We start from the raw sequence: 12,046 nt of genomic DNA, 5'->3' as shown, positions 1-12,046 counted from the left end.
AATTTAAACAAAAATTATGCAAACTCTATTTGAAGAATGAGAAGAACAACATGTACGTCTAAGAGAGAAATGATTCAGGAAAATCGGCCACATTTTCCGTAAGAAGAAAATAGATAATAACTAAAAATAAAAAAAAACCTATATGGCAGTAGAAGCTACTGAAGAAGAATAGCAAGAATAGCACTTGAAGAATAGCAAGAGTTCAAAGTGGCTGCCTTTAGGGAGAAGTAATTAGACATGGGTCAGGTTGAGCCAAGGAACCAATTTTATGTTACACACTTTGTAAAATGCTGTGGCTTTTAAAATTATTTATACACATTTCTGTGAAAAAACAAACACTTAATTAAAAAGTAAGAGAACGATGCTAGCCTGATTCTGGTTGAGGATCAGCACAAGAGCTCCAGGCTCTGGCTAACTTTCAGGTCACTTCAAGGACTGTTAAGTTCATCCCTTCAAGAAGACAAGCTGACCTCACTGCAATGAGTTAATGATAACAATCTGCAGAGACTCATGTTTGTGGAAAGGCAGGTAGGATCGGATGCCAGAAAGTGACAAGTGACACTTATTAACTGATACAATATGATTAATAAAATGAAAAACAGTATAGTACACTACTATGAAATGCAAGTGACTTGACTCTGGATAGAGGCAGAACATAGATCTTTTATCTGGGGAGGAACTGAATAGCATGTTCTAATGCAAAGCTCTAGGAGTCTGTCAGTAGTTGATCACATTCAAAGCTTGGGAACATTTTTTGGTTATCTGGATCACAGTCCCATTTCTCTACACTATCTGCCCCTCAGTGCTCTGGATCCAGAGTCTGGCAGCCAGTGCCCATTTTTGCTCTCTATAGGTATCTTCCAGAAATACATTTCACTGAAGAAAAGCTGTCATCATTATCATTACTATAGTTTTTAAACAGTGAAGCTTGTTTCATGGGAAATTTATAATAGACTATCGAGTTCATAAGAAAGGGAGGCGTCCTGGTTTGCTGACAACCAGTATGGCCCAGAGTAACCTCTCATAGAGGTACGTGGTCATGAGGCAGCTATCAGTCAGAGAAAACTTGCCAATGTTACTGGGGTCTGGCTATATGGGAATATTACCAGCTTTCATCTTCTGGAAGCTATCCAGTCAGCTCTAAAGCGGGGCTGGTAAATCTTACATCCTTGGCAGCACTGGCCACTTGTACTCACTCCCTGGCAGGCGGAAAACTCCTGGGAAGTCTTAGCTGCATGCTTCCTTTCCTAGAGGAAAGTTCAGTGCTTTTATGCCTACCTTGAGTTCATCTTTGCTCTGGAAGTTGTCCAGGAGGTGCTGGTAGTGAGTGTCACACATCTGGCGGAGCAGTGAGAGAAGGCAGGACACATACTCGCCCTGGGAACCAACCCCAAAAAACACTTAGTAAAGCCAATCACAAGAGCTGGGTTCCCCCAATCCACAGAGGGTAAGGAGAGAAGGAAGGGTCTGAGATGGCCCCAATGATCATGAAAGGGAAGGTGACAGAGCTGGCTCTGAAAATGCATTTTCTCTTCTGCTAAGGGGGGGCCTGGAGGGCTTGGGAGTTTTAGTAAGACCTTTGCAGCATGAGGTTAGTTGAAAAACCTTAACCCGTAACAAAGTAGTAAAGCCAAGGAAGACAGATATTCTAGGTTTTTTTTTTTTCCTCCAAAAGCTTTGGCTACATAGTCCTTGGACACTATATGTTGCCAGGGTACCACACTGAAGTCTGGAGGGACTCTTGGGAACAAGATGCTCAGTCTTCTCTGAACAGAATTTGGACTCTGCCTAACCTGCTGGGCTGGAATAGCCCTTCTACAAGGATCTCCTTGGGGAACTCCCAGAGCTTACATGTGATTACTGGACCTGGCAGATGGAACACAGTAGATGAATATAACTCTCTGGAAAGCAGAGGAGTCAAAACTGACCTTTAAGAGCAGATGAGCTATGGGCTTTAAGACAAGTACAATTTAAAGATAAAAAAATCAGTCTTTAAAATTTCTTCAAGTTCCAACTAGGGTACATGGGTAAAAACTCCACCTTAAGGACTCCGAAGACTTTCATCATCTCATGGAAATTTTTGGCATGGGGCAGCTGCACATGGCTTCCTCTCTGAAGGCTGCCTTCTCAGAAGGGATGGAGGAAAATTACTTCATTTGGACAATTTTCAATTTTTTTTTTTTTTGTCTTTTTGCCTTTTCTAGGGCCACTCCTGGGGCATATGGAGGTTCGCAGGCTAGGGGTCCAGTCAGAGCTGTAGCCACCAGCCTACGCCAGAGCCATAGCAACGTGGGATCCAAGCCGCGTCCGCGACCTGCGCCACAGTTCACGGCAATGCCAGATCCTTAACCCACTGAGCGAGGCCAGGGATCGAACCCTCAACCTCATGGTTCCCAGCTGGATTCGTTAACCACTGTGCCACGATGGGAACTCCCAAATGTTTTTAAACTCATGGGAATTTGACAACAGTTTTTAAGTCTCTCAAGTCCTTTTTAGACCCATGAAATTATTGTTTATGTAAAATATGTTCATATAAATGAATCTCATGTACATTTTCGTTTTACCTGAAAATATGGGCATAAGCCATAATTTACAGATTTGTTGTATCACATGAATTAATGCACATAAAACATTTAAATAAAAAGTTCAGAGGAGTTCCCATTGTGGCTCAGCAGTTAACAAACCTGATTACTATCCATAAGGATGTGGGTTCGGTCTCTGGCTTTGTTCAGTGGGTTAAGGATCTGGCGTTGCCATGAGCTGCGGTGTAGGTCACAGACGTGACTTGGATCCCACATTGCTGTGGCTGTGGCACAAGCCAGCAGCTGTAGCTCTGATTTGACCCCTAGCCTGAGAACTTCCATATGCTGCAGGTGCATCCCTAAAAAGACCAAAACAAATAAACAAACAAACAAAAAACTTCGGGAGTTCCAGCCGTGGCTCAGCAGTTAGTGAACCCGACTAACATCCATAAGGACGCAGGTTTGATCCCTGGCCTCGCTCAGTGGGTTAAGGATCTGGTGTTGCCGTGAGCTGTGGTGTAGGACACAGACGCAACTCGGATCCCGTGTTGCTGTGGCTGTGGTGTAGGCTGTCAGCTGCAGCTCCGATTGGACCCCCAGCCTGGGAACCTCCATATGCCGTGGGTATGGCCCTAAAAGACAAAAAGACCAAATATAAATAAATAGATAAATAGTTCAGTACATAAAGAAGTGCTCATTAAAACGTTATCATCTTCATTAAATCCATATAAAATTAATCATTTCTTTAGTGTTGTTAATGAGTTAATATTTGTAAAGTACATAACATAGAGTTACCCACAGCCAGCACTGTGTCATTGTTGGTTAGAAGAATGTGTTACCAAAACATGCCAGGGTGCATGTGTTTTTACCTACAGTGATAGTGCCCTCAATAGGAGTTCCTAATGAAGAAGACATTCTTTCCAAGCCCAACGCCCCAGAACACTTAGTGCTTTCTCTTCTCCCTAACATTCTTGGCTTGTTCCCATAAAATATTTTCTACAAAGGCATTTTGGTAATCTTCCACCTGCCAACTGGAACAGTTCACGCAATCTGTTTATCATGTTCCAACATTAGGGCTAAGAAGTCCACTCTGTATAGAAGTGGGGGTCCTGGGGGTGTTTCTCTGTTCCTCCTGAGAGGCTTTCTCTTCTAATTAGATCATGGGAGATCACTCTCCAGTAATGCCAGTGCAATTCTACCTCATCACATTTTCCCTGATGCTAGACATTTAGATATAAACACTACAGACAAAAACAACTAATTTGTAGATATAAGCAAACTCTGAGAAAATAACTGTTGTGTTCATTTATGAGAGCCTGCTCCTAGAAGGAACAGTTTATATTTTTCACTTTAAACTTCTCTGCTTTATTTCACATTATAAAAAAATGACTTGGTGCAAAGGCAAAGCCAGTGGAGACAGTGTGCAGGAAAATAGGACAGGCAGCATCCCTGGATCTGCCCTTAAGTAGATTTCTGTGAATATGAACCTAGAGCTTTCAGAGTGGAGATGGAGTTCAATTTGAGAAGGAAAAAGGGCAGCATGCTGACAACCATGCAGGAAGGGAAGCTGAAATGAAGGTAGTGTGATGGTGAGATGAGGGTTGGTGTGAAGGAGCCCCAGGTTAGAAAAGAAAGCAAGAAAACCTGAATGTTAGTTACTAACAGTGATCTCCGCTGTGCACTGCGGGCACCGCTGCCCTCTTACCGCCTCCTGAGCGTGCGATTTGCTCATGATGGTGAGCAGAGTCTGTAAGAGCACGTCCAAGAGGCTCTCCACCATCATTTCTACCTCCTCCATGACATCTGCCTCCTGGAGTGGGCAGTGAGAGAGCACACCGTTAGCATCAGGCCGGCTGACGTACAGCTGGCAGTACTCACTAAGTCAGCCATGTCAGGAGCAGTCTTCAGACTTAATTCTCAATACTGAGCTCCAAGCTTCCCTGGCATGCAGTGTTAAGGAACCTGAAACAATGGCTCTGAGAGGAGGTGGGGTACACCTGCTCCTGCTTCTCTGGTTTGGTAGCTGGGGCCTTACCCTAACCCAGCACCACCCTGACACCCAAGGCTCTGAACCTTAGGCAGATATAATAATTTCAATATACAAGGCAAAGTGAAGGTCCTAAGTTAAACATTTTCTTTGATTTTCCTAGAAAGTCAGGAGCAGGCACAAGGCTAACACTTTGAGAAAATGGTCAAGTATTCACATCACATGGTGTGGTGGCAGTTATCTTCACCATTGTTAATGCACACAGAGGTATCTCAGTTTTTGAGGACCTTTTCTCCTTGAGTGATTTCAATCTTTGCCAGCTGTGCTTGCTGCCCAGATATGCCACTTCTAGCTCCTTGGCATTTGTGCTCATGTTCCTTGGTCTACCAGGACTCTGGTTTCAGTGTTTCTCTTGCAGGCAGCCTCACAAAAACAACAGAGCACGCCTCCTCACTAAAGGCTGCTTCCCAGCCACAAGGTTCTGAATTTAGAAAGGGCCTCTGCTATCCTTTTATAGACCTTTCACATGCAGTCTCAAACCCTATAGCCTGATTTTCATTACCTCACAAAGAGATTCCCATTGCCCCTTCTCCTGTCTCTTTATATTATTACGGGCCCAAATGTCCATCCCTCTATCAACCCACCATTTACTAAGCATTTACCATGTGCCAGTCACTGTCTGAGAAGCTGAATATACAGAGGTGAACAAGAAAGGTAATATCTCTGCTCTCATGGAGCTTACCTTTCATCCACCTCCCTACTCATCCATTCAATATAGTTATACTGAGTTTTTTTCCACATGAAAAAATCTGAGAAGCTCTTGAGACTAAAGTCTTCTTTCTTATCTGTTGAACCGATCATAACTTACCTGTGATGGCTCTTTGAATATCTATGAGCAACTAATTGTACCTGACTCTCTAGTCCCTAACAAATACAACCAGATCATTTCTTTCAGATTTTTACCTGTTGCTATTTCTCTTCCATTCCTCCCCTTCACTTTCTTTTCTCCTTCAATTTCTCTCCTTCCTTTAGCAATAAGCCTCCCATCCCCTCCAGTCTGACCCTCTGCTACTTGTACACCTTATGTGCCTGATGTTGCTTCACTGAGGCCTGGTGGGAAGGAGAGCTGCCAGGCCTTGCCTGGAGTCAAAAGCAAACAATAGAGCCACTACAACTATCACGGTCACCCTGCCAAGCTGGGTCCCCATCACCAGATGGTACTTTTAAGTCTAAATACCAGAGCACCCTATTGAGTCCTCATATTCAGCTCAAGCAAAGGACACACTTTCTTTTCAGCACTTCTGCTCTATCTTCATGGATAACCTAAATTCGTATGTTCTTATCATTTGGCTACTGGCCTTCATTTTAAATGCACTTGAAATTTTATTCTCCAAAAATCCTATTTTAACTTCGTAAGATGATGTAATAAAAAACTCATTCTTGCTTTTAATTTCTTTATATTTTCTCATAGTTTCCAAATTGTAAGAAATAAGCATTTCTTCTATTATCATAAATGTATAAAATAAATCTAATTAAAATACATCCATACTCTTATCCATGCCTGATGCATGTCCTTCCTTCTTCCCTACCGCCCTTCCCTCCTACCACGGATCGCTTCCAAAAAATAAAAATAAAGAGGAAAGAAAATAGGCAAAAGCATTCCTGGTTGAAACCTGACCCCTGAAGTACAATTCCACCATCCCATGAGGCTCAGAACTCTTGTGGGCAATATTCATCTCTCGTATCTGATCTCATCTGGCATGGTACAAAAATGCCATATGGGTGGAATCAAGCTGCCAGGAAGCTGACAGAAAAGTCTGAATGAGCAAGCTGCCTCTCAGCCTGGGCCTGCCTCCCTGTACTTGTGCCTGAGTATCCTCAAAACACTCCCAGGGACACAGAATTAATATCTTTTGATAGGAACAGAGCATGCACAAGATTGGGCTTGCTGGTACTACAGATAACTATATTTCTGGGTGTATTTATGGTAGTACAATTTTTTAAAATAGCAGGATTGTGTTGTGCTGAGAAGCTTGCTGAGCACAAGCAGGCAGGCCTCCATTCACTTGAGCACCTTCCTGTCACTGATACAAGCTTCTCTGACTGCAAAGTGTATAAAGGGATCTTTGTTGGTCTGACTCTGGCTAAAGTAACACAAGATAGGCACAGAGCTGGGAGTGGTGGGTGGAGTGGGTCAAGGACCACTACCAGAGAGCTGGTCTTGACGATGGAGAAGATGCTGCCAAGAATCCCTGAGCAGATCAGCAGCTCTTTCTGCTGCCTCAGGTGAAGGTGAATATGATGGAGAACCACAGGAAGCAGGATGCGGCGGGATTCTGGGAGAGAAAACACAAAGGTGAAGAAGCCCTTGAGAGAAGAACTAGCTATCTTTGGATGCCAGTGGCATTGTGGGATGCAGCTGGTCTCAGAGAAGGTGGGGTCGTGAATGCAGCCAAGCTGGAAGTTAACCCCTTCCCTTATGTAGGCCTAAGAGCCCAATTCCTGGACACTGTAAGACATTCCACAGCATTATCCTTCCATCTCTCTTTTCTTCTTTTGCATTTCAGGCATAAAAATCTATAGTATTTTGTGCAAGAAGAATGTTAAGAGACTGCTTCCAAAAGAAATCTCTTTACTGACTAGACTCCAAATTAAAAGTACAGATTAAAGTGAAAATTCCATTTAAATGACACACTTAGTTTTATGAACTACACTGACTGAACTTGAAGACTTGACCTGCATTATAAATGGTCCCTCTTCACGATGCCCCGGATGGTGGCCTGGCACTTTCACTCCCATAAGCATTTACTTTGCATCAGCCCTCAGGTCTGCCTCCTTTTCCCCCTCAGGCTTGTTGAGATCCATAGCAATGACAGGAACAGAAACAGGATTTTTGTCTTGTCATAAGCTTTTGATAATTAGCTAAATCTCACTGCCATACTTTCAAATGTTTTTTTTTTCTTTTCTCCTCAGTAGTACCCGAATAGCATTTTCATCAGGAGGGGACTATATTTAGAACCTTGAATTCAGAAAGGCTAACTCTTACTTCAAGTTCCTTTATTAACTCACTCTAAGACCTCAGGCAGGATGCTGCTTCCTGTGGGCTTGATTTCCCCCATTTGTAGAATGAGGTGCTAATGGCCTTTTCTGCATTTACTTCATAGGTGTGGTGAGAAGACAAAGTAAAATACAAGTGTTTCTGGTGTCCTGCACTCCTATGTGGTCAATGACCATGTGATACAAATATCTCATACTTGGCCAGCATAATTTAGTCAGACTACCTGTAACACAAAGAAGCCATGACATTTTGGATTAATTGTTCATATTTGACCATATTTAAGTATTCCATATGAAATTCAGAATGAAAATCTTTTCCAGCAGAAGAAAAATTACATGACATACAAGAGATTTTGGGACTGCCTTACTCAGAATATGTTCAAATAAAATGACATCTCTTCTATGTTTAAAAGGATGTTTGGATAAAAGAAGTTTATACTGTATTTTGTAGATCAACAGAAAAGGATTTGTAACAACCAATAGCTGCCTGCAGACAAAATAGTAGTTTGTTACTGGAACCTGCCGAAGAGACCAAAGTAATATGTTCTGAGAATGTAAGTGCTGGTTAAATGACACCACTGGTAAAAATCCTCCTGCTTCAGGGAAGATACTGCAATTCAGGCATTTAGTGAAAGTGAGATGCAAAGGAATATTTGGTGGTTGTTTATTATCTGAAAATCCAATTACTTAGTTTCAGCCACATAAAGTTTAGGCATAATTTTTCTAAAGTGATTATGGGAAGCAGCAAATACATATAAAAATATTAGAAATAGGAGTTCCCATCGTGGCTCAGTGGTTAACGAATCTGACTAGGTTGTGGGTTTGATCCTTGGTCTTGCTCAGTGGGTTAAGGACACAGCGTTGCTGTGAGCTGTGGTGTAGGTTGCAGACTTGGCTGAGATCTGGCATTGCTGTGGCTCTGGTGTAGGCTGGCAGCTACAGCTCTGATTAGACCTCTAGCCTGGGAACCTCCATATGCTGCGGGAGCAGCCTAGAAAAGTTAAAAAAGACCAAAAAAAAAAAAAAAAGAAAGAAATATGTCAATGAGGGCAATCTACTGATGGCCTTCCTATACATTCAGAAAGCATCTGCTTTAAGCAGTGCTCAAAGCTTGAGTGTGTGCAGTGTCCTTAGTGACATGTGTCCAAACCATTGGTTTTATTTTCAACCCAGGAAGTAACAAAGAGAGAAGTGTTTACCATAAACAGTTACTAGTGGAGAAGAGCTGAATTTCTTGGTGGTAGCTTTACTACCAGCAATACCTTACACAGGCAAAGTAAAGTTAAAAGGACTATTTATTTAGTATTGGCAAATATGTGTAGCCCTGGGCTGAGAAACCATTGTTCTTACACTTCGAAAGCCAAACTTGAAAAATTTTACTACCAAAAAATTCCCAGTTATAAAAATTGTAATAATAATTGTTTTGCTAGTATTTCAGATTTATTCCTGTGCTCTAGAAATTTATTCCTTGATCATGATACTCCACTAAAAGGATCAGGCTCGTGTTGATCTTAACATTTTGACCATGTTCAATGTGATTGCAGGTATGAACCCAATGGTGCTTTCTGAAAAACAGTCTGGGCTGCTAATGGTATTTATTAGGCCATCCTGACCTCTTCTGGAGTGTAAAGCGTTTCCTCTCCATGTCTTTGTCTAATCTTTATAGACTACTTCAAAGAGAGCAAAAGAAATCTGACTGGTGAGGCAAGGAATCAAGACAGCACAATGGCTCCTCAGGGCCCCCTTTCAGGGTCTTTTTTATTTCCTTGGCTTATTTTATCCCTTTGGGGTAGACCTTTCTCTGTTGTGCCCCCTCCTTTCCCTCTGCTTTCTCATCCTGCTGGGCCTATGGCAGGCCCCATTCTTGGCAGCTGGCTAGATAGACTTGTGGGCCTGAAGGTTGCTCTGCAGGCCATCCCACATGGGTCCGTGGGAGAAAACTGAGTGAGGCAGTAGACTATGTTTTGGCTGCATTTTCTAACAGAGTTTATACAAAAATTCTGCATTTTTTAAGGGCCATTGGCTTCTTACAGGATGGTTGATAAAACTGATCTTTTGATTATAACTTGGTCAACATCCTAGTAAGTAGGAAGGTGAGTCTGACTCTCATTCCAATTTGATTTACCTGAGAAAGAAAACAGGCGGCTGTCTACAGTTCTGGCAATGGACTGCAGCTTCACCACATCCATGGACTGCCCAATGTGCACAGTGCTGGGCATGCTTCCAAGAGTCCCTCTCACAAACTCTGCTACCTCCTGCACGGTGAACATTTGCAGCAGCTCATCAAAGATGGTTGGGAAAGAATTAAGGAGTGCAGCCTGCAGAAGTAAGTGAAACTCTAGTTAGCTCACGGTTAGGTATGTGTCTATTTTACAAGCTTAGACAATGACACATGGTGGTAAGAGGCTGAGAAGTCATTGCAGCACCCCCACCTCAAGGGGGCTCCTTTCTGGCCTTTGACTTGACCCATCCCTGCAGCACTCTTAGGGCATGGAGCAGGAAGAAGCAAAAGGAAACCAGAACAAGAAAATTTACTGGGCCCCAGGCCACTTGAAGCTTTCAGAACTTGCCAAGGTATTTGCTGGCAAGAGAAGGGGACATATAAAGAAATTAACTCTATGGCTTAATATCCACAGCTGTTTTTGCTCATCAAATGGATTTACATTTTTTGTTTGTCTCTATGATCAAGCTCCTGATTTCTAATTTTGGACCGAAGTTCAAGCCAGGAACCTCTCAGGTAAAGTATGGCAGAGAAAACTGAGCACCATCAAGCAGCACCTGCTGAACTCCATGCACAGTCCCGCAGCCAGCAAACCAGCTCTGAGAACTAGACCATTTCCCTAGAGTAGTGACATTTATCTGAAACCATGAAATCTGAAGACTGTAAATTATTTCTTTCACATGTGATGCCTGGCAGCCTCAGGTATGAATCCAAAAAGAAGGAGAATATGTGGATTTAGTTAGTCAGGAACTCTTAAGGACTGCTGATAATGTTGGTAAAGAGTTCAGTGATCTAAATGGCCTGGACAAGGGGAGAGTCTGTGTGTTTGGAGACTTCTCTCCTAGGACTTTGTCTCTGGTAGACCCATGAAGTGGCCTCTTAAGGAAAAGCTGAGCCTTTTGGAGGCAGAGTAGTTGAGGAAAAAGAGAATGGATTTGGAACTGGACAGACCTGAGTTTAAATCTCAGCTTTACCACTTACCTGCTTCATAGCCTTGAATGAGTTACTGCCTAATCCTCATTTTTCTCATCTATAAAACGGGAATGATGCTATTACTTATCTCCTGGTATTGGTATGAGGAAAGTTTAGGTATGTAAAGTTAGCTCCCAGTGGAGTGCCTGGCACATGATAGGGCTTCAAGAAATGCTGGTTTTTGATTGTCTCTCTTATCCAAATGAAGCAGTCTGAAGGAGGCTTTCCCTATTTCTCAGTCCTCTTACACCATTAACCCAAGATTTATAAAGGGAAATGGAGTGTCACCTTGAGACTGGAAAGTGAGAGTATGCTCTTAAGTGGTGGGTAGGAGAGCAGGGAGGCTGTTTTTCCTGATTGCTTCATCAGGCAATAGGACACTGGCCTCAAGTAAGTGAAAATTTATGCCATGGGAAAACAGGTCTGTCGTACATGTTCTATGTTTAGGCCAGGCCCAAGTACAGAATTTTTATGAATTCTACCTACAGATAACTCCCTAGAATATCAAGGAGATCGTTTTCTAGTAATTAGAATCGGCACAAAAACATACCGTAAGCAGCTAGATACAAAAGACAAAAGGGGGAAAATCAGGTATTTCATAATCAACAACAAAGCGTAACTGATTTGCTCTTTTAAATGGTGACATTTCCCATACATATGCACCAGGACAGAAGGACACTTGCACCCTAACATCTCCTAAAGGTCAGAATCAAAGCCATAAAGTCTGACTGAAGAGCATACTTGCTGAGACTTATGAAACTCATGAAACATGAGCCTGGCACCAAAGAAGCAGGTCTGATTCTGACTCAGGTCTAAGTTGAGACTAGATCTAAGCTTTTTATCCTCATGTGTAGGAACATTCCATTGAGTACAGGGCATTGCTGAGTTCTCAGAAAGCATATATGTCTTGCTCTGCTAGCTCCCTCTGAGCTCCATGTATCTCCACAGGCTGAGGGAGGAGTAGGTGTCCTGGGCCCTTTTTGGCAGAACAGATAGGGTGAGGGAGAGGAAGGGAGGACAAGACGAGTTGTTTGGGGTATATTGGTGGGGAGACCATGCATGGAAGGAGCCTTTCTTATAAAGATACCTGGTAACCATGATGTATTCTATTCTTTCATAGAGGCTACCTCTCAGTTGAGCACTTGTTCTCTGAGCCAACTGTCCCGGTGCCTGGGCAATTGGCATGAAGGGGCAACATAGCAGCAAGTGGAAAACAAAAAAAGAAGACTATTCTAGTCTTAAAGAAGATATTTAAACATATATTTGCACTAAAGACAGACTTGGCAG

The 12,046-nt window shown here is 42.6% G+C and overlaps 1 protein-coding gene across 15 annotated transcripts in view; it reads right to left on the bottom strand.

Annotated features, from left to right (window-relative positions):
• The window catches only part of DOCK3 (dedicator of cytokinesis 3), a 504,996-nt gene that overhangs the window by 68,829 nt on the left and 424,121 nt on the right, over positions 1 to 12,046 (bottom strand). For 13 of the 15 annotated variants that reach the window (XM_021068831.1, XM_021068838.1, XM_021068839.1 and 10 more), the window contains 4 exons: positions 9,692 to 9,884; positions 6,718 to 6,845; positions 4,186 to 4,332; positions 1,279 to 1,377 (listed from right to left, as the gene is read on the bottom strand). In XM_021068831.1, coding sequence (XP_020924490.1) covers positions 1,279 to 1,377; positions 4,186 to 4,332; positions 6,718 to 6,845; positions 9,692 to 9,884 — 567 coding nt within the window. The remainder of the gene's footprint in view (positions 1 to 1,278; positions 1,378 to 4,185; positions 4,333 to 6,717; positions 6,846 to 9,691; positions 9,885 to 12,046) is intronic. The other 2 variants (XM_021068835.1, XM_021068842.1) reach the window with 1 other exon arrangement.

Source organism: Sus scrofa, chromosome 13 (genome assembly GCF_000003025.6).
Source record: "Sus scrofa isolate TJ Tabasco breed Duroc chromosome 13, Sscrofa11.1, whole genome shotgun sequence".
NCBI lineage: Eukaryota > Metazoa > Chordata > Mammalia > Artiodactyla > Suidae > Sus > Sus scrofa.
Note: the sequence above shows the minus strand (reverse complement) of the source record. Positions and strands in the feature narration are given on the sequence as shown.